The sequence below is a fragment of the Aethalodelphis obliquidens genome, unplaced genomic scaffold, assembly GCF_003676395.1.
Source record: "Aethalodelphis obliquidens isolate GAN/ISIS:26980383/991018 unplaced genomic scaffold, ASM367639v1 scaffold29, whole genome shotgun sequence".
Classification (NCBI taxonomy): Eukaryota; Metazoa; Chordata; class Mammalia; order Artiodactyla; family Delphinidae; genus Aethalodelphis; species Aethalodelphis obliquidens.
Genome location: NW_020837973.1, coordinates 4237396 through 4259668, shown reverse-complemented (window position 1 = coordinate 4259668; position 22273 = coordinate 4237396). Strand labels below are relative to the sequence as shown.

General features: G+C 44.2%; 1 protein-coding gene across 10 annotated transcripts in view; it reads right to left on the bottom strand.

Annotated features, from left to right (window-relative positions):
* Window positions 1-6389: 6389 nt before the first annotated feature.
* ICE1 (interactor of little elongation complex ELL subunit 1) overlaps window positions 6390-22273 on the bottom strand; it is a 58885-nt gene continuing 43001 nt past the window's right edge. For 2 of the 10 annotated variants that reach the window (XM_027125470.1, XM_027125471.1), the window contains 4 exons: window positions 19812-20002; window positions 17838-17944; window positions 11493-11591; window positions 6390-7427 (listed from right to left, as the gene is read on the bottom strand). In XM_027125470.1, coding sequence (XP_026981271.1) covers window positions 7246-7427; window positions 11493-11591; window positions 17838-17944; window positions 19812-20002 — 579 coding nt within the window. In that variant the 3' untranslated portion in view covers window positions 6390-7245. Of the gene's footprint in view, window positions 7428-11492; window positions 13647-17837; window positions 17945-19811; window positions 20003-22273 lie in introns of all 10 variants that reach the window. The other 8 variants (XR_003436872.1, XR_003436873.1, XR_003436870.1 and 5 more) reach the window with 8 other exon arrangements.

Below are 22273 nucleotides of genomic sequence, written 5' to 3'. Positions count from 1 at the left end.
CCTCCTTCCCTGAATGCGGCTCTCCAGTTCAACTCAGGTTCCTTGAGTCTCAGGCAGGAAGAGCAGCTATAAACTGACCTGCAGGAGGCGCTACTCACATTTCATAAAGCACTTCTTCAGCACTTTAAGGCGGGATAGGGGTTGTGTTTGGTTTTCTTGGGCTCTTCCTCGGCCGATGACACGGCTTCAGAGCAGATATCATGAGTCCGGAGAATGGCTGTCACCACAACAGAACCCAAGTCTGCTTTTCTAGATGCTTCCACACTAACAAGTCTCCGGAGGAAGCAAGCACCCTACACTGGCAGGTTCTCCTCAATATCCCCAGGGTGATGGGAAAGCAGAAACTTGAGACAAGTCCTGCCAGCCTTTGGATCATTGATGGGAGCGTCCCAAAATGATGGCAGCTCAGGATCAGAGGCCCCTCGACCTTCCTCTGCCTGCAGGGATGTGGGCTGGCAGGGGGCTCCACTTAAGCAAAAAATAACCCTGCAAGCTAAATGCCTCTTTGTGAAAACTCTATCCTCTTTCTCTGGGAACTTATTTTTTTCCCCAAAGGTGAAGCAATGGTTGGAAAACATAGGGATACAGGCCAGGAGACCTTTCTCCTGCAGAAGAACACCGACACTAACCCCCAGTCTTCCTATGAAGGATGTTTCTGGAGTCACGTGTGGGTTGCCCAAGCACTTGCAAATGTGACTGTTGTCTTCTGTGAAAAAGTCCTGATTACCCGCTGGTGGCTGACGGGCAGCCTATGTGGGGCTTTGCCCAGAGCATGTGGGGCACGTTCCCGGCTGCTGAGAGACTCGTTGGGCAAGGTGCCCTGGGCAGGGCAGAGGACCTGGCACTCGGGTTTAGGGCCTTATCTTGTCAGTTGCCTCCCACCCCCAGGGCCCTCCTGAGTCCATGTGACCAAGGTGCCTTCAATACAGCAGGAGCAGAGCAGTAAAGGACAGACAGCATCTCAGGGTCCCTGGTGACACGAGGGTACCTTACCATGAACGCACTGATTGCCCTAAACCCCAATCCCTGAAACATCACAAGGTGTTTTTTTCTTCAAGAACTGTCACAAAACTTTAAATGTGACCGTTACTTAAAAATCTGTATGGTTATCTCCTTTCAGGTTTTGCTGCGTTTTTATTAAGGACAGTTTTAAGAATCTAACTGATGCTGCTGGCTTGGACTTTGTTCATGAAACAAACACCCACGGAGTTAGGAGCTGAGGTGTTCAGGCTGCCTGGGGTGACAGCTGGGTGGAGACCCGACAGCACTGCCTGACAACCCTTCCCCCGGAGCTGCAGGCTCAGGAAAGGCAATGGAGAGCAGAGCCGAGCAGAGGGCACGCGGGGTTCTCCTCCCGCTGGGGGACAAGAGGACAGCAGCCCCGAAGCTCTCCCTTCCCCATGCCTTCCACCCTTGGGGACAACTTCCCGAGTGGAAATGCACTCAGGAGACAAGGCAAGTGCTGAGTTTGTTGTTAACCTCGGGGGCCATCAGAAGGAGCACAGCAGGGGCTTCCCTGGTAGCACAGTGGTTGAGAATCCGCCTGCCAGTGCAGGGGACACGGGTTTGAGCCCTGGCCCGGGGAGATGCCACATGCCGCGGAGCAACTAAGCCCATGAGCCACAGCTATTGAGCCTGAGCTCTAGAGCCTGCGAGCCACAACTACTGAGTCTGAGCTCTAGAGCCCGTGAGCCACAGCTACTGAGCCTGCGAGCCACAACTACTGAAGCCCGCGCACCTAGAGCCCATGCTCCGCAACAAGAGAAGCCACTGCAATGAGAAGCCTGCGCACCACAACGAAGAGTAGCCCCTGCTCCCCACAACTAGAGAAAGCCCGCACGCAGCAACGAAGACCCAGTCAAAAATATATTGATTAAAAAAAAAAAAAAGGGGGCAGAGCAGGTGTGGCCCGTGACGTTCCTGCCCCTCCAGCCAGAGCTGGGCCCGGGGTCTCTGGAAGGAAGCCCAGAGCCTGGTCACAGAGCTGTCTGGGGAAGCAGGGCCTGCGGGACGGCGCAGAGGGGGACGGACATTCCAGTGTGTGGACTGTTTTAATGTTTAATTTACTACATGCATACAAAACTAGCATGAAAACATTAAATAAAATAAACATACTGGATTACAATTTAAGCTATTAAAGTGGATACTTAATAGTACAAATTTACATATAAAAACATGGCAATCAAGAGGGGGCCTTCTGTGAATGCAAAGGGCGGGGTGGGGTTGAGGTTCACTTCTTTTGCCCCCATTCTCCTCCTCTTTTGAGTTTTGTCAGTTGAACACTCACAGTTTAGGGTGAGATTATCTCAGAGCAGCAATCAATGGCTATTTGTTAGGAAAAAATAATATTCTTAAAGATGACATAAAAAATGAAAAAGAAAAAATGGTGGGGACTAGATTCAGTTCCAGATGGTGGAAGGAAGTTAACATGCTCACCTTCTCTTCTTCCTAAATCTCCACTGAAATCGACCAGGAGGGGGACAATGGGGGAGGCTGCCTGCAGAGCGGACATCTGACCTGAAGGCAGTGCAGCTGGGAGAGCAGAGGTGGCAGGCGCCCAGGGCAGGGCAGGCTCCCCGGCTGCAGGGAGCACGCCTCTCCCTAGAGGCTGGTACACACCCGACAACCCAGTTTGGCACCCAGTGGGTCCAGGGGGAGGACGTGCCCTTTGAGAACCACTGGTCTGGGGATCAGCCCGCCAGGCATCCCCTCTCCGTGTCACCCAGGGCACAGCCCTGGACAGGTGCAAGGCAGCATCACCTTTCCCAGCAGGACAGCAGAGGCCCCTGAGGCAGGAAGCCCTGATCCTAAAGCCCTTCACAAACGCCCAAAGTCCCTCGTAAAAGCAAGCAGCTGCTTCCATTTTTATAAAACTGAATCAACCATCTCTCACCACCACTCTTCACTCACAATTCTTTGTCTGCATCGTTAGAACTGTTCAGCTGTGCTGAGCAAACTGATTGCAATACAGTGACGGCTCTTTAATTCATAAAAATCATCCGAGCATACAAAGACAGAAATGTCACACTATAAAAGTAGGTCTTCCTTAAAATTCTCTGTAGAAGCAAGAAAAGGAACCTCATGTTTGTTTCACAATCACAACAAGCACACTGAATTTCTCTGAGAAAGTGGCAGGCAAATTAAGGAAAAAAGAGAGGGAAGTGTTTAGGTTAATGGCTCTGTCTTACTTCCCAAAGTCCCCTAAATTCCTAGAACACTCTTCAGGGAGACCTCTGTGGCATCGTTGGCCCTGGTCAGGCAGGTTGATTAGACTCCCATTCATGATTCTCTGTACTATGGTTCTAGGAATGCTATTTGTAAAGAACTGAGCAGGTTCCAGGTGGGCAGGTGACTTAATCAGGCCCGTGTCACAGAACCTCGCACCCACTATCACCCACCTGCCACTTGTTTATTCATTTATTTATTTTTGGTCAAAGCGTTTTGTTTTAGGATCGTCAGAAAATATCCAGGAAAGAATCTGACCAAACTGGAAAAGTATTTGCTTCTATTTTGGGGGGCTGGGGTATTATTGTGCTCTTGAATTCCATCAGCTTTACAAGTCACCCTTTCCACACATCTTCTCCCACTTATTTCTGGAGATAAGGGCCCTGGGCAGTAAAACTAACTCTGTTCAAAGCCCACGGCATGAATGGAGAGCTGTCCTCCTGAGTGCCGACTGCAGACAGGAGGGCCTTTGCGTCCTGGATCTTGTTGCTCACGGTGGGACCACAGCGCCCTCTCACGGCGCCACGCTGCTCATTCCACTCCAGGCACAAACCCCTTCAGGTCTCCATCAATACCGTAAATTTGTGAGTTACGCCGTCACATCCTCTCTTATAAAAACAAAGTAAGCAATGTGACCAAGTATTCTCAGGGGGGTGGGGTGGGGGATTACAGCCTGAAGTGTCACCTCCAGGCTGATTTGTGCTCGGAAGGAAAAGCTGGGGCCTCCCTAGGAGGTGCATGGGGACAAGATGACCGTTAAGGTCACTAGCCACGCTGCTCTACGCCCTCCGCACCGCCCGCTCCTCGGGCCCCCGAGTCACGTGAGCGGCTGCAGGAACAGAGGGCCAGGCCCGGGCCAGGCTGCCTGCCGCGTGCGGGACCCAGCCAGGTTGCCAGGACCCCTGTGCCTCCTGGGTGCACAGACTGACGCCAGCCTAAAGCCCCACCCAACTACAGGTTCAAGTGTTTACCTACCTTTGTGCGTGCGTGCGTGCGTGCGTGTGTGTGTGTGTGTGTGTGTGTGTGTGTGTGTGTGTGTTTTGTTTTGTTTTTTTGTGTGTGTGGTACGCAGGCCTCTCACTGTTGTGGCCTCTCCCGTTGCAGAGCACGGGCTCCGGACGCGCAGGCTCAGCGGCCATGGCTCACGGGCCCAGCTGCTCCGCGGCATGTGGGATCATCCCGGACCGGGGCACAAACCCGTGTCCCCTGCATCGGCAGGCGGACTCTCAACCACTGCGCCACCAGGGAAGCCCGTGTGTGTGTGTTTTTGATAAAACTCTACAACCATGTTCTGCCCGGGGACCAAAAACTAAATTTAACCACAGCTTAAAATTGTTTCACCCTCTGAGAGTGACGCAGCACAACAGGCAAGCTCAGGCCTGTGTATTAAATTCAGGACCGGATGCTGACATGTAAGCTCCATGCATCCTCGTGGGCAAGGAACGGCAGCCAGCAGCCAATGTCAGGTGCCACCTACCCTCCACCAATTAAGAACACCTCAAACTGTTGAGGTTAAAAAACGTTTTGAATCCAGTGACAAATTCTATTCACTAGGCAAATATACCCCCCAAACTGCATCTGCAGACCTGCTCTCTCTCCCCTACCCCCTTTCACTCCGCAACCCTCCCCGAGCCCATCGTTTGTGGGAAACGCTCACCAGTCTCACTGCCACCCACAGGAAGCAGAATCCAACCACTGGCCACCCCCTTGCTCACCGACCTCGCAGCCTCAAGCAGCTCAGGGGCCAGCTGCCTGCCTTCCTGCCTCCCTGACTCGGGCAAGGTAGCACGAGCCGAGGTGCTTGGCCACCACCTCCTGCCCTGCCTGGCGTTTCTCCCTCCCCCCTCCCCCACGCATCTTCAAATTATCCGACCTGCCAAGTGAGGGAGGCTATCTTCCTCCCCAGGTGACCATGCGCTTTAAATAACCTGCAAACTCAATCAGCTTCCTAGCTTGTGTCCCCACCTTGCCCAAACTCGACTTCCGCCTGTAAAGGATCCCTGCCACCTCCACTTGGATGTCTCACGTCCCAGACACACGCCTAGGACGTGTGACTCCTACCACCAATCCCGGAGCTCCTGTCCCCAAGCCCAGGTGCCGTGGGAACCCTGATTCCCATCTCCCCATCACCCCCAGTTCACGAACTCAGCATTGATCCCATCTCCATGACCCGTGTGGCATCCATCCACCCCGATGGTCTGCACGGCCACCAGCGTCAACCCCCAGCCTCCTGACACGTCTGCTTCCCGCCCCACCCTTCTCCTGCCCTGCGTCACAGCACAGCACCGTGAACCATGACACCTGCTCCAATCTCCCCAGGAACGTGACCGAGCCCAGGGCCGCCCAGGTCCCAGTGACTGGCAGTTACCTGTGTCACTGAACAAAGGACGCTCGCCCACTTACACAGTATGTTCTGGCCATACCGGCCTCCTGCCCACACACGGCAGGCTCTTCCCCTCTCAGAGCCGGCGCACCTGTCTGGGAGGGACGCATTCCACGGTCCCCTCCTTTCAAGGTGGGCTCCCTTCTCTCGGGTCCGAGCTCACGTGTCGTTACTTCCTTGGAGGGACCCTCCTTGACTAACAGAGGAGTCTCCCTGCTATTCTTCTGCAGATCGCTACATCTCCCTCACCACACTTAAACCCCAAATTTGGACTGCTGATTTATTGGGGTGACTGTGTAGGGTTCTACCAACAGTTCACAGGCCTTTGAGAACCTGGCCGTGACTTTCTTCACCAGCTCCTCCCAGCAAGGCCCTGGCACAGAGCACAGGCCCAAGAGACAGAGGTAGAAAGAGGGAACACACCAACAAAAAGCATCCAAAGGGCAAGGCAGAGTTGTTTACAAATCTCAGTTTGTTATAATTACTTAAAAAACAGGAGGAAGAAGTAACAAAATACTTGTCAAATGTGATTTTTAAAGGGTAGCAACTGTAGCTAAACAAAGACATCCAACCAGCACTTATCTGGTATCTGCTCTCACTAAGAGCACCTGGGAGAGCACCCAAACCCGATTACATCCGGGCAATCCACCACGCCTCCGTCCAGGAGGGAGGTCCCTCTGGCAGGCCGCTCTCCTCTGTCTTTGGTTGGCACTGACTATTTGGTTCATCGTTGGTTGGAGCAGAAGTAAGGCCAAGTGTCACTTTTTACTGATCAGGACAATCGTGTGCATGGCTTACTTTTATTTTTTATTATAAAAAACACATACAAGAGTTTTAAGAAATGATGAATATAAGACAAATCAGGACCACGGTGAGTTATTAAACCCATTTTCTATGTACAAATACTAAAATTCCGAAAGTGGAATATCATCAAATGTGAGACACATTATAGGCTGTCCATATATACACGGCACATGCAGAGACCTGCCCGCACTTGGCTGCGTCTGTATGTACACAGCGAGGTACAAACACCCGCGGTGACCTCTATCCTCAGCTCTCCTTTTCCTGATACATAGTTAAATATTTGCAAGGAACTTTAGAGATCTGAAGAAATGCATTAAAGGAAGTTCTAAAGGCTCTCCCTGTTTATTTACTCTGGTCAGCTACACTCTATACCTTGAGAGGAGCTCTGTAGCCCAACTCCAGCTAAGACAGTGGAAGAGTCTTCGAGGAGCACTGTTTTAGCCTCCTCATCTTTTCCTAGTCAGTCATTTGGGCGCAAAGTCCAAAATTGGCTCAGGAACCAAATCAATGTTTTTACATTAAATTCATTACAAAATGCCACTCAATTTTTAAAAGCGACTAAAAGGACACTTTCTGCAGCAAAAAAGGGCTAAGTTCAAGTTTTTGTTGTTTGACCAAGACACAACAAATTACAATCCATGTCATGTGATCACAGCAGCCATAAGTGAAATGGGTGCGGTTTAGGGAAAGCAGCCACTGCTTCCTTCTCCGCCCCCAGCACTTGTATCTCCCTGACGTCTCTCTCTGGAACCTCGGTTTGCACCCTGGAAGCTGACTGATCTATCTCCACTCGAGCAACGGGAAGGCACTTCTCCGGGCACAGCACGGGGCAGTCAGCCACAATCCTCCGTACACAGAGCGCTGACCTCCTCTAGGGAGCTAAGCACTGCGGAGGGGACGCGGTGAGAGGTCTCTGTGCGCCAGGCTTCCAGGATCTTGGAGATCTCCGCTGGGTTGCTGGGACTTAAGTCACACAGAGCGTACACGGCTGCCAGCTGGATACCCCATGGTATGTCTGAAAAGAATTTCCACATCAGTCATCACACAAGAAAATCTTCGTTATGCAAAATGTTAATGATCTAATAAAATACTATTCAACAAATACTTTCTTCCAGCAATGAAAAGTAAATATTAAAAAAAAAAAAAAACACAATGAAAAAATTCATTTAAATCCCTTCTGCAAATGGAAAACAAAAACAAAGCAGAACACTGCACAGCTCTCTACAGGTTCCTGGCGCTGCCTGTACCCCGAGGACGACGAGCCGGAGTAGGGGCACGGGACCTGAGGCGCCTGCCCTCTCATGATCAGTGCTAAGCTTTCCAAAGTGGTCCTGGAAGGATCACACCCTCATGTTTAAGTTTTAGTAAAATGTGGACCCCAAAGCATTTGTCAAATAAATGACTCCATTATACCCCCGGAAGTGTTTATAAGTGGACTTTGGAAATGAAAAACATGATGAAATGAGAGCAAGTGAAAAACTAATTTTTAGTATGTAGTATAGCATATACAATACTCTTACACACTAGATTATAGTATATGACTATTGATCATGGCATTTAATTGTAGACTATAGCTAGGTTAGAGATTATGGTGTATTAGAGTTCTCATTCAGTATAAGTTTATTTAGGAGTTATTTAATTCAAATTTAATTTAGTTCAATTTTAGTTAAATTCACTTCAATCATTTAGTTAAAAAATTTAGGAGTTATTTCATTAAAGCTTATTATTAACTATACACTGTTAGTGATGCAATGCCCAATAGGGAAAACTACTACTATTTAAAAATAAATATCACAAAACCCACACATTCAAATGTTAATGCTGTAGATGTAGATAGTACTACAGCAGCTTTAAAATTACATTCCCTGGGCTTCCCCGGTGGTGCAGTGGTTAACAATACACCTGCTGATGCAGGGGACAAGGGTTCGATCCCTGGTCTGGGAAGATCCCACATGCTGCAGAGCTACTAAGCCCGTGAGCCACAACTACTGAGCCTGTGCTCTAGAGCTCGCGAGTCACAACTACTGAGCCCCCGAGACACAGCTACTGAAGCCCGCGCACCTAGAGCCCGTGCGCCGCAACAAGAGAAGTCACCACAATGAGAAGCCCGCGCACCACAAAGAAGAGTAGCCCACGCACCACAAGGAAGAGTAGCCCCCGCTCGCCACAACTAGAGAAAGCCCGCGCACAGCAATGAAGCCCCAACGCAGCCAAAAAAAAAAAAAAATTTTAAATTTAAAAAATATGTTCCCCTTATCTACATGGTAATTAGAGAAGCATAGACAAGGGCACATAGTAAAGACTTAAAGTCAAACAGTTAGAGTTTTACACAGGGATTTAAAAATAATTATAAGACCATGTGCACTGTGTAGGCTCTGGACTCGGGCAGCCTGGCTGTGACCTGGTGGAGCTAACCAGTGCCAGGCCTCCAGCAAAGTATGCTTCTTGCAGGGCGTTAACTTCCTGTGCATAGAACAAAGTCAACGTTCAAGCCCTGGAGGGCCAGCCCCAGAAGGTCACCTTGGGGACCCCGTGCTGCTCTGTGGGACAGGGCCTAACCCAGAGCAAGCCCAGTGCAAGGCCCTCTCGCTCCTCCCAGCAGGAGGGCCACACTGTTGCCAGGAAATGTCCACCCGGCATCTGTGGCGAGACAACCCGTCGGCCACTCCCTGGCTACTCCCTGATGACAACACACAGTCTAGACGGTAAGAGTACATTTTCAGGGCCGTTACCTCAGCAGCTATTCTAAAATCAAAGAAGACAAAAGTTCTCATTAGCTCAACCTGCCATGCCTCACCCTGAAAGCAGAAGACAACCTACACGTTAAGATCCTCTCGGATGTAAATTTCAGATGTCACCGTGTGTTTCCGATGGAAATTGTGTAACTGCATTACTCCTTTTTTTTGTTTTAATTTTTTTTTAATTGGAGTAAAATCGCTTTACAATGTTGTGTTAGTTTCTGCTGTACAATGAAGTGAGTCAGCCATATGCATACATGTATCCCCTCCCTCCTGGACCTCCCTCCCACCCCCTCATTACACCCATCTAGGTCATCACAGAGCACCAAGCTGAGCTTCCTATGCTTTACAGCATGTTCCCACTAGCTATTTTATACATGGTAGTGTATATGTCTTTCCTAATCTCCCAATTTGTCCCACCCTCTCCTTCCCCCCATGTCCACATGTCTGTTCTCTACGTCTGCGTCTCTATTCCTGCCCTGCAAATAGGTTCATCTGTACCATTCTTCTGGATTCCGCATATATGCATTAATATATGACATTTGTTTTTCTCCTTCTGACTTACTTCACTCTGTATGACAGACTCTAGGTCCATCTACATCTCTACAAACGACCCATTTTCATTCGTTTTTATGACTAATATTCCATTGTATACATATACATGTACCACATCTTCTTTATCCATTCGTCTGTCGTTGGACATTTACGATGTTCCATGTCCTGGCTATTGTAAATAGTGCTGCAGTGAACACTGGAGTGCATGTGTCTTTTTTTTTTTTTTTTGCATGTGTCTTTTTGAATTATGGTTTTCTCAGGGTATATGCCCAATAGTGGGATTGCTGGGTTGTATGGTAGTTCTATTTTGAGTTTTTTAAGGAACCTCCATACTGTTCTCCACAGTGGCTGTATCAATTTACATTCCCACCAAAGAGTGCAAAAGGGCTCCCTTTTCTCCACACCCCCTCCAGCATTTACTGTTTGTAGATTTTTTGATGATGGCCACTCTGATCAGTGTGAGGTGATAACCTCATTGTAGTTTTGATTTGCATTTCTCAAACAGTTAGTGATGTTGAGCATCCTTTCATGTGCCCCTTGGTCATCTGTATGTCCTCCTTGGAGAGATGTCTATTTAGGTCTTCTGCCCATTTTTTGATTGGGTTGTTTGTGTTTTTGATATTGAGCTGCATGAGCTGTTTGTATATTTTGGAGATTAATCCTTTGTCAGTTGCTTCATTTGCAAATATTTTCTCCCATTCTGAGGGCTGTTTTTTTGTCTTGTTTATGGTTTCCTTTGCTGTGAAAAAGTTTTTAAGTTTCATTAGGTCCCATTTATTTGGTTTTGTTTTTATTTTCATTACTCCAGGAGGTGGGTCAAAAAAGATCTTGCTGTGGTTTATGTTTATGTCAAAGAGTGTTTTTCCTATATTTTCCTCTAACAGTTTTATAGTGTCTGGTCTTACATTTAGAACAAAAAAATTTACAATTTGCATGGGAACACAAAAGACCGTGAAAGCTAAAGCAATCTTGAGAAAAAAATGGAGCTGGAGGAATCAGGTTCCCCGACTTCAGACTCTGCAACCAAAGCTACAGTAATCAAGACAATATGGTACTGGCACAAAAACAGAAATACAGATCAATGGAACAGGACAGAAAGCCCAGAGATAAACCCACGCACGTATGGTCACCTAATTTCTGAAAAAGGATGCATTACTCCTTGATTGCATAACATTCAAATAAAAACGAGACTCATCACTTCAAAGGGTTACTTTTGAGTTTTAATCTCTTCCCACAAAGGAATAAGAATATAAAATTACATGCTCTGAGGTATACAAATGAAAAGGAAACCACTGCTATGAAGACTGGCTCACAAAAAGCCTCCAGTTTCCAAGTTCTCTGGGGATGCTAAGTACTCAGTGATACCCAGGCCACACTGGGGTCGCTGCTTCACACGTGTGACCGCACTTGGTCTTCACGACACAACTCCAGCCAGGCCTCTGCAGGCAGCTGAGGCTGAGTCACTGGTCGGAGGTCACAGGACAGCATGAAGATAGTACCGACAGTTTCTGAGACAGAACGTCAGCACCAGGACAATAAGAGAGTTTCCTCTTCCTTAGGGATGCGCTGCCCAACAGGGCGAGCCGCTACCACTGAAACAACAGGAAACCCACACACATTCAAATGCCAGTGCTGAGAACGCAGGCAGAGTGTGGCTTCGTGATCAAACTCCTCACCCCCAAGCACTGAGAGATGCACAGAGCATGGCACGTAGTAAGAACTCAAAACAGATTTAATAAGAGGAATGCAAATGATTTAAAAATAATGATAATAAACAAAAGTTTTACCTTCATCCTGGGCATGCTGTATAAACATACCAATAACTGCACTAATGTTTTTCACAGCTGATGGAAACCCTTCCTTCAAACCCAACTGGCCTAAACGACCTAGGGGGGAAAAAAAAAACAAAACAAAATGTAAACAATCTGTGGTTAAATGTTAACTTTTCATAAGAATTTAAAACTTACGTTTTCTTTCGTTTAGCATGTACATTAAGCTTCAGGATCCTGAACTGAAGTTAGATGGGTACCTATTCTTAAATGAAAACAAATTAAACAGTAAAGCATCAGGACTCAATACAGCACCATCCGTCCCGGGGTGGGGGGCTGTTCTGACTGAATGATTCGTCATCTCTTCTGTCACTCACACATACAGATGATACACAGATACACAATGTGTTGCTTCCCCAGTTATCATGTAATAAATGGAATTTAGCAGAATGAATGGTTTTAGCAGGCTCAGTGTGAAATGACTAACTTCTGTGGGTTAACGGACTAAATATAAGACACAGTTTGCTGTTACAATGTAGTTGGCTAACACAACCTCCGTCCTCACGTAGAGCAGCCGCTCCCAAGTGTGCTCTACTAAACCCCCGGGGTCCTCAAGGTCAAAACTTTGCTTTCCCAACGACACTAAGAAGTGATGCGCTTTCCTTCCAGTGCTGAGATGTGGCCTGACAGTGCAAAGGCAGTGGCGATCAAACTAGTGGACCCTCAGCACCAGTCAGGGCAGTGACATGGGGGTCACTCTCCATGGCCAGGAGCTCACAGTCGGAAAAGCTAACTCATTCAGAATGTCCTTCATGAAACGGTAACAATGATTCTTATGAAATCCAGACCCCTAAGCACACGGCTCTGCGATCTTCCACGGATGGGACAGGAAGGGCACGTGAAGCACACCCCTGGCACCTCGGCACCCCGACTCTCTCCAGGAAAAGCACCTGTGCAGCTGCTTCAGCTGGGAGGGGAACTGGGTGCTTTCTCCACCCACTTTTCACTCAAAGAACCACTGACAAACTATGGCTATTTAGACCGAGACAGACATTTTCTCAAAAATGAGAAAAGTGAACCAGTCACTGCAAGGAAATCATTGTTGTCAATGATAAAATTTGAGCTCTTAAGCAAAATTAGAATTTTGGAAAAACTTCCATCACCTACCCTAAGCTTGACAGCTTCAAATACTTCAGATTTCTCTGATGAGATCAGTGATGATATTAATGTCTGTTTTCTTGATATTGTTGACATATGGAAGATCTGTACAGATCAGTATTTTCCAAGTGAGCAGTACATGTTACAAAATCATGAATGGGCAAAAGATCCCTTCAACAAGTCAGGTGGACCAAGGGACTCTGGTGCAACAGAGAAGCGAAGTTCACTGATGAGGTTTCAGATTTCACACTGCAACTAACCTTTAAGAAATCATCACTTGTTGAGTTGCACTGCAGTGTCAAAGAAGAATATCCACATTTACTTGAACGGGCTATTAAAACACTCCTTTAATCAACTACACATCTGTATGAGACTGGACTTTCTCCAAATACTTCAACCAAAACAACATACAGCCAGAGACTGAATGCAGAGCAGCTATGGGAAACCAGCCCTTCTATGAATCTAGATAGTCAAGAGGTTTGCAGTAAGATAATGTTCCATTCTGCTCACTCTTATTTTTGTTTGTTTTGGAAATAGTTATTTTTCATTAAAAATATCACTTATATTAACATTAGTTTATTACTATTAATCTTAAGTGAATAGTAACATTTTTTTAAACTCCTAGTTTTAATTTCTAGTACAATAATTGACACATAAAACCTGGAGTGACAAAACCTCTTTGGGGGTCTCACTAGGGGACTAAACAGGACAACACTCCTCGCCTAGTCCCCACCCATCTGGACCCTCCTTTATTCCAATGGTCCTGTGGAAACCAGCTTGCTTCAAAGCGGAAGCCTCTGCACCTCCCTCATGGCCAGGCCTCATGCCCTTTTGCCCCGGCTGTTACAGAGGAGGAGGATTCTGAGACATACCTTGGATGCCGTCTTACCCAAGTCCTCTTCCTGTGCTCTTATGACAACATTATCCTGCATGCTCACTGTTCTGTGTCCATGTTCTCTCAATAGTACAAACAGCCCACAGGCTTAGATGTGACCCAGTCCATCAGCCTCATCTCTGTGTTGAATATGGAGAAACTGAGGCACGGGACACTAAAGGGACTTTATTACTTTGTATCCCCTATAGGAACTAGCTTAGCGCTAGTTACACGCACCCTAAATGCTGTGATAGACAGCAGACATTCAGTAAATTCCTACTGATCAATGACTCCCCGGTTAATTCCTAATCCAGGAGGAAACTGTAAACATATGGATAATCCCTTAGGAAGTCTTTCACAGGTTGAAAAGTAATGTACTTCAGAGATCAGAAATTTCAAGGTACTGAGCACTCTTAGATATCTCCTTGCAATTAGATCAAGGTTCTAATAACTGCATGTCACCAGACCTGTCCTCTGAGACAATCTATCGAGAGCATTCAATGCATGACTATTAGCAGAGAAAGGGACAGTGTGCGTGCCTAGCACAGCTATGGGATCATTTGGCCATGGGATATGCATGTGTTTCCAGATAATACACGACTGCATTATAATGACTCCCTTTCTTTTAATTAAAAATGCTTAATGAAGTGTGTTTTATAAAGCTTTATTTAAGTTAACGGAGCAAATCAGAGATAAAGTAAGAGGAAATCATGAGTCTGAGGTATATGGTTTGGGGGAAAAGGTTTACATATGTGATGACTTGACAAAGATGATGGACAAATTTGCTAAATAGACGTGAAGAAAAGTCCCTCTACAGAAGGAAGGTGAGCGAGTCCAGGGCAGTTCAGCCAACATATGAAAATTCAAGTAAGAAATGTGGAGTCAATCTCAGTGCCAAAGACAACACACTCCCCACTCACGGAAGCCTGAAGAGGAGAGCCTGCCGGCCTTAGGGTAGGTGAGACCCAGTCTATAGGGCAGGGATCAGAGAAAGATAGTTACCCAGGGTTTTCAGTCAAGATTTCAGATGCAGGTATATTAAGGAAAGGATGAGTTAAGACAATTGCAAAGAAAACCTGAAAGACAAGGTGAGACACTGGACAGAAATCAACCAAGTACTGGCTATCGCAGCCTGACGTGCAAAAACCTGACATGAGAAACAGTGTTATCCTAGCTTCTAGGCTCTCCTAACACCAGATGGGCCACTTCAGAATTTAAAGCTCTTTGGGGGCAAAATGGGGTATTCTATACCTTTATGCTCCGCTGCGTCTAGTGGCATGCAGACTTCCGTCCCCACTCTGCTCCCTTCCCACCCAGGGACCTCAGACAGGGGCTCACCGCCCCCCTACCTCCTGCCCCCCCGAAGAGGCCCCGACCCCGCCAGGACACGAGCCGCCTGGAGTAGGCTCTCCCCGTCCTCCACGTCCCCAGGGGTCCAGAGCGATCCAAATGTTCCACAAAACGCTCTTTAATCCATTATTGTTAAGGTAGGTTAGAGAAACCCCATTTAATAATCACATGTAACCACTTCATTTGCTAACGGCGGTGTTCATACCCCAATCCAACATTAGATAACACTGAGCCATTTTGCCAGACAGCCTGTTTTTATTTCCCATGGGGTAAAAATCCAATTAGGATTTACAAATCTGGAGTTAAGAATACAGACAATTCCTTTATTTTATGAATGCCTACTGTGTGACTTCATTTATCATTAAGAAATCACAGTCAACCAAGTTAATTATTTGCTAAATTCTTTAGTAAATGTCAGCTTCAGAAACTGCAAGAAGCTTCTCCAGCAGAGTTTCTTCTTAGAAACGGTTCAAACTCCAACTCAGACGGGTGTGCGGGAAGGAAAGCACACACCCACCCCTAAAGCTGCCTCTCAGGATTCCGCCCTGCTTCCACCCTCCCCCTCGGCCCACCCCTGCTCGCCGGGACCCCAGCCCCTGCTTTGCTCGGGGTGGTGGTGGTGGGGGGAGCCTTCAGCGCCAACAGACTCCCAGCAAAGCTCAGCCCCGGTTCTCCGGGAACAGCCCAGTGGCCCCTCTCGCCCTCCCCACACCAGGTTTTTCACTCACTCACACAAGCTCGTCCTGCCCTGGTCCACCCGCAGACCTCAGCAGGGTTTGCCAGTCCTGAGACTGCTCTCATTTTTGAAATTACACTTCCTTTCTAATTAGCCATCCTCTCAACTAAATTTATTTACTTATATATTATAATTTTATTATGCAGTATTGTTAACTATATGTTAATTATACATTATTCCTATGACACACATCATTGTATTATACCACTAATTATGTAAATATACATATATTACTCTAAATAATATATATTATCAAATGTTATAAATTATTTTCCCAAAAGCTATATTTTAAAGACTTAAAGAATAAATTAGTCTGAGTTTGACTAAAACTACCAGTCAGGTTTTCTCCCTACAATTATACATCCTTGTTTTTAGACAAACTATGACCATATTCTTCTTAATTCACAAATGAGTTACTTTTTAAGGTACATATTCAAAAGTATTTCTATAAACTTGTGCGGGTTTGTCTGGAGCCTGAGAATTTGTAATTTTAAAAAAGCTTTTCAGGCAGTCTGGACAATCAACCAAAGCTGATAAGAGCTAACTGAGGAGGAGAATGACATGTGAGGCCGACCCTCCATCACAGATGCTTCTCAGAGCAGGATGGGGTCAACCACCAGAAACACATCCTCCCACTCTCACTTTCCATCCTGTTACAATCAATAAATACACAAAGAAACAACCACTGCAATGATAACAGCAAAAATCACACCATATTTTATAAGTGTGACTTCAGAAGTATATTCTTCAGCAAATTTCACAGATTCTTCATCTAGGTCAACATGTAAGCATTTACAGACCTAACACCTTTCCTAATTTCTTAAATTCTCAAAAAGCATTCTCAATTTGGAATGAATTAGTTCAAAGTATGAACACATTCTTTCTTGAATCCATAAGAGAAGCTGCTACCCAAACCAGAATTTCCAGACACACACATGCCACCAGCTGACGGCTGAAAATGAGGTCACTGGCCCTTCTGTGTCCTTGCTGCTCCCACTTGGGACAGACAATGGTCCTCAGAGCACTGGACCTGAGGCATTCAAGGAAGTCCCCCACTGAGCAGTTTAGTCATCTCCACTTCCACATTTTCATGCTTTCATGTTCTGTATCTTAACTGCAAGTGTATGTTAGGTTATTTCCAGTGAAAACTGTTAGATGTACACCTTGAAACCAGGTTTTTGTCAAGACCCAGTTTATATATTTATTTGCTACAATGTTCCTATGTTTGCATGTAAAATGTGCACAGTGCAGGAATGCAGATACAGCTAACAAAATTAGTCAGGGATATTATATTTCTTACTGTGGTCTATTTATAAGACTGACTTACGTGATTTAAAAATTCTCAAACCTATTTCAAATGGTTTTATCTTGGAGTTTTAATTAATTAAACACCAAAGATACTTAAAAGTCATGATAACTATCTCCAAGGATCTAAAGGGCCCTGACACAGAAATAGGCTGAACCTTGTTTTGTCAGCCCCCAAGCAATCAATACACGGCAGATAGAGGAGTCACTTCAAAGTAAAGAGAGCCTTCTGATAATGAACAGACCTCATCACTGATAATGATGCCTGGACTAGAGAGCAGTTTGTCAGAGATGGGGCAAAAGAAGAAAAAATAAGTAAAAATAAAAAATAAAGATTTATGGGTGAAAGGGAGGGAGGGACAGAACTAAATGGCCACTGAGGTCCTCTTTAGATGTGAGATTAAAAAGAATCTATATTTCACTTAAAATATTTTTAAACAATGATTTTAATTTCTGTTTATTCAGCTTACAATTTACAGAAACAAAATAAAACTAGTTTCCAATTATAGAAGTACATAGTTATCCTTATTGAGTATGAAAAAAAAAACTGGGGTGCAAGCAGGGATTAGGTATCTACTTATTTTATAAATCAAATTAACTGTAATTTATAGCAATGTATCCAGCAATGTATCCTGGAGTGTGTATATGCAAGTGTGTGCATGTGTGTATATTAAAATTAACATCTGAGAATCAAGAGTTCAATTATAAATAAAATGTACTAACATGAAAAATCTTAAATCTGAAAAAGGTGAATAAAATGTTAATTTATAAAGGAAGAATATGAGTAATGAAAATTAATTTAGTGCAAAAGTACCTACTCTCGTGGCCGTAAAGTCAGTTATTATAGTGAAGTTTCAGTCAAAATATATTATTACACACTTATTCTCTCACCAAGATACCATCAATAACAAGAACAAATTTAATACAACAGACAACTCACCAATGAGCCTCAGTATTGATGCTATGATAATATCAGGAGTGTATGCAATGTTTGCATGTCCTTTTCTGTATTTTATCCACTTATCCATTACAGGCCACAGCTCCTTACTACAAAATAACAACAACAAATATATACATGTATGTATGCATATGAAAGTATGCTCACCCACCATTGTTCAAATATTAAGAAGAAATTATCTTAAAAATCATCCATAGGAGACAGTTAGTGAAGAGGAGGAACTTGAAAAGATGTAGCATTTTTGGCTAACATGAGAACAGACACTGAAAGCTCACATACTTTCCAACTATTCAGGATCTCTGTGCTTACAGTGGCTTTAAAAAGGCTGCAAACGCCCATGCTTGCATCTTTATTCTATTTAACCCTTTCCACAAGGCTTTAGTGTAGAGATGCTGAACAATGTCCCCAAGTCACAGAACTGGAAGCAGCAGAGTCTGGATTCTCACGTGGACCATCCAGATGGAAGGTGGCACCTGCGTTCTAGAAGCCTAGTTTCCCGGGGTGGAGCAAGGACAAACAGCCTATATTTTGTAAAAAGAACTAAACCAGAGGAAATGAACCACACTTTACATGGATTAAAGAAACTACATCTACTGACTGAAAACAGTGGCAATTCCTCTTTGCTCTCTCTTTTCAAAAATGTATTAACTTCTTACATAGTATTTATAATATCAGCAAAGTTAAATACAGACAAATGAAAGGAAAATGTACGTTAAAAAACACATTCTCAGATAACTATCACTCTTTTAATTTGGGGCTTTTCCTCCCACAGACTTCTATGCTTGCATGTATGTGAAAAACACAGTCAAAGTGACTGCAGTGCTTAGGAATCAGGGTCTGGAATCGGCCAGGCAGAGATCCTGATATCCAACATTGTCCATACCGCCAGCGGGGGACCATGGACAAAGCACCTGTGACTGGCACCATCCCTGGTTGTTTCATCTGTCACTAGGGATAGAAGGGCCCCTGCCCCCTGGGCTTCCAGGAAGATGAGGCCCAGGGTAGCCATTCACACATCATTACCCAGACAGCACTAAACAGACTGTCCTGGCACTTTCTTAGTAACAGACTGAAAAACACTTTCGTGTCAGTATATAAAAATCCATGTATAGCTATTTATTCTAACATGGCTGTATCTCATTATATAGACATTCCATAATTCTATTACCTATTATATGACATTCAGATGTATAATCTTTCCTGAGTGTTAAGAAGGGAAAACAAGAGAACAGATTTCCACAGAATATATTCCTCAAATGTCTCAAAGATACAGACTATTAATCCTTTGGTGAATCCTTTTCAATGTGATAAACGCCTTTAAACCAGCCTTTCTCAGTCAGGGTTGTAAGAAAATTAAGGGTTGTAATTAACTGCAGAGCAGTTATTTGACTACTTTCTCCATTCTCCAAACATGCTGCATAGATAGATGAACGGAGGAAAGTTAATTCATTACATAAAATGGACGCATGAGCGTTAACAGGCTCAGTTCTCTCCTGAAATCCCAGTGAGAAGAGCTGCTGACCCAGAATTTTGAATATTTCTGTTCCTGTGGGTTTTTCCATAGTATCTGTACATTAAGATAATGACCATTACATTTCAATCTACACATATTCGCTGAGTACCTCTCTTGTGTGGGCACGGCTCTCTCTACATACATACCGGGGGAGGCCAGGGAAACCAAAGTCCCCCCTGCATGAGATTCATTTTCCTTTAGTAATAAGAGGATACAGTGAAAAGCAGTGAAAGGTACCATAAAAAAATAAAGCGAGGGGATGTGGCAGTGACACTGACATTTAAGAGTAGTTTTATTAACTCTTACCCAAATCAAAATGTGCTTTGTAAATGTTTCAGCTGCCTTAAACAGCAAAAATGATTCAAACCACAATTCAGCAATCACTGAACAGACTACCTGACAATTCAAATAACCCAACTTAAGTTAGCAGAATAGCCCTGTACCTTATAATGTTGTCATGTGTCCAAACCCACTTCTGATGGCAGCAGAGCAGATCAATGGCACATATGTACTCCCAGGTGTTATCACTTAGGTCTTCACCAAATCTTTCACTGGACTGAAATTCTGTTTTTGGACATAACTGTATGGTCAAAAGCAGCTTAGAAACCATGAAGCCAACATCTGCAGGAGCATTCTAGCAAATAAGGTAAAAAAAAGAAAATTCAGAGTTTCAAATATAACATATCTCATGTGGGTGATCTCAAAGAGTACTAACAAGCATCAGTTGAATAATCATTTAATTTTAAAGGACACCTTTTGAAAGTTATTTTGAATAAAGAACTATGTTTATCTTGTCATAACAACTGTCCTAAAATGATTATACAACGGTGGTCAACAGGCCAGATAAAAAAGCTCCAGGCAGAATGCAGAATCCAGTCAGGTAGGAAAGACACTGCAATCCAGATAGGAATGCAAATTTTCATTAACTGAAATCAGAGAATTAAAATTTTATTAAAAAACAATTTTTAATCTTTTTTTTTTTTTTTTTTTTTTTTTTGGTATTCTGGCCTCTCTCCGTTGTTGTCTCTCTCTTGTGGCCGCACAGGCTCCGGATGCGCAGGCTCATCGGCCATGGCTCAGGGGCCATGGCTCAGGGGCCCAGCCGCTCCGCGGCATGCGGGATCCTCCCGGACCGGGGCGCGAACCTGCATCCCCTGCATCAGCAGGCGGACCCTCAACCACTGCGCCACCAGGGAAGCCCCACAATTTTTAATCTTTAAAAAATTCTTCAATAAATTCATTCTGTCATCTTTCTGACCCTAGATATCAGTCTGCTTTTTCCAGAAATTCATAAAATTGAATCAGATTGTACTAGACTCTTCTGTCTGGCTTCTTTTACACCTATGCATGCTTTTTTTGATATTTTTTTTCCACGTTCTTGCACGTATACGTAGCTTGAACACCCCTTTTTACTGCCGAGTAGGAATCCATTGTATGGATATACCACAGTTTGTCCATTCACCTATTGACAGAAATCTGGGTTACTTCCACCTTTAGGCTGTAATTAATAATGCTGCTTTGGACATTCATGTACAAGTCTTTTTGTGGACATAAATTTGACTTTCCTTGGGTACATACCCAGCAGTGGATTTATCATTTTTTTCTTTTTTTATTGGGTTTTGTGATTAAAAATGAACAAGGGGCTTTCAATCTTCGCTTACACCTGAAAAAGACTGGAATTAGTTGGTTCTTTAAAGATTAGATAAAATTCAGATGAAATCTATCCACGCTTCTTGTATACTAAATTTTTAATCACCTTTTCAACCTTTTAAAATGGAAAACAACTGGTGTATTCCAGTGTTTTACCCCTAAAGCCAATTCTGACCATTTTTATGTTGCTAAGGAACCATTCTCGGTTTCTGAACCTGTTATGAAGCTGTAGGCGGCAGTCTTCTCATTCTTCATCCTCCATCTCCACTCACACTGCCTCTCTCATTCTGAAATCTTGAACATTTTTGCTTTTCTCTTTTTACATTAATCTGAACTGAGTTACCTGTTCTGTTAGTATTTTTTAAAGGCAATTTTTTTTTCTCTACTTCATTACTATTACACCTCTTAAACTATATTTTTCTTCTGGATTCCTTCTCAAATTTTTAATTTTTAAGATGATTATCAGGGAACTTTACTTATTACTTGTTTAATAATGAAGACATTTAAACTATTTCAATGAGTGTAAGTTTTCAAAAAATGAGAGGTCTTCGGTATGAAGGGTTTTCCTTTCACACCAAATACTTTGATTTTACTTCTGAGTTTCTATTTGTTCACAGATTGTCCAGGACTGTGTATCTCAATCTCCAGGGAACTTTTATAGAATCTTTTAATTCTTTGTCTAATTTTACTGAGTCATTGACAGAGAATTGAGTGTAGACTCTTTACTTTTTAAAAATTAAGGTCAAATGCATGACTTTTTTGCAAATCACAGACATATGAAAAACTACAGTCTTCATTCAAGTTTACTTTTTATATTGTTGAATTCTACTAACTCTTTACTTATTTTTGTGCTTCACATCTATTGAATTCTGTAGGACAGAATTTGGAAGTCTTGGACTATAATGGTATCCCCCCCAAGTGTTCCTCTTTTTTTTTTTTTTTAATAGCTTTGACTTTATATTTTTATTTGATATGATACAGGCTAAACACACTTATTAAAATTCTACCTTCTTCATTAATCATGTTTTATCATCCAAACATATCTGGCTTCATCCTGAACAGGCCAAAAGAGAAGGCTCCAGTGCACAAGCAGGAGGACCAAGCAGGGACAGAAGTGGACCTGCAGGTAACCGCGGAGGGTGGAAATGCGTGTATGGATGCTCTTCTCACTGCTAAGGGACTGGAATCTGATGGTACCTCACACCAATACACTCTGGTTTGTCTAGGTGGATTGATGAAGAGATGATTACAGACT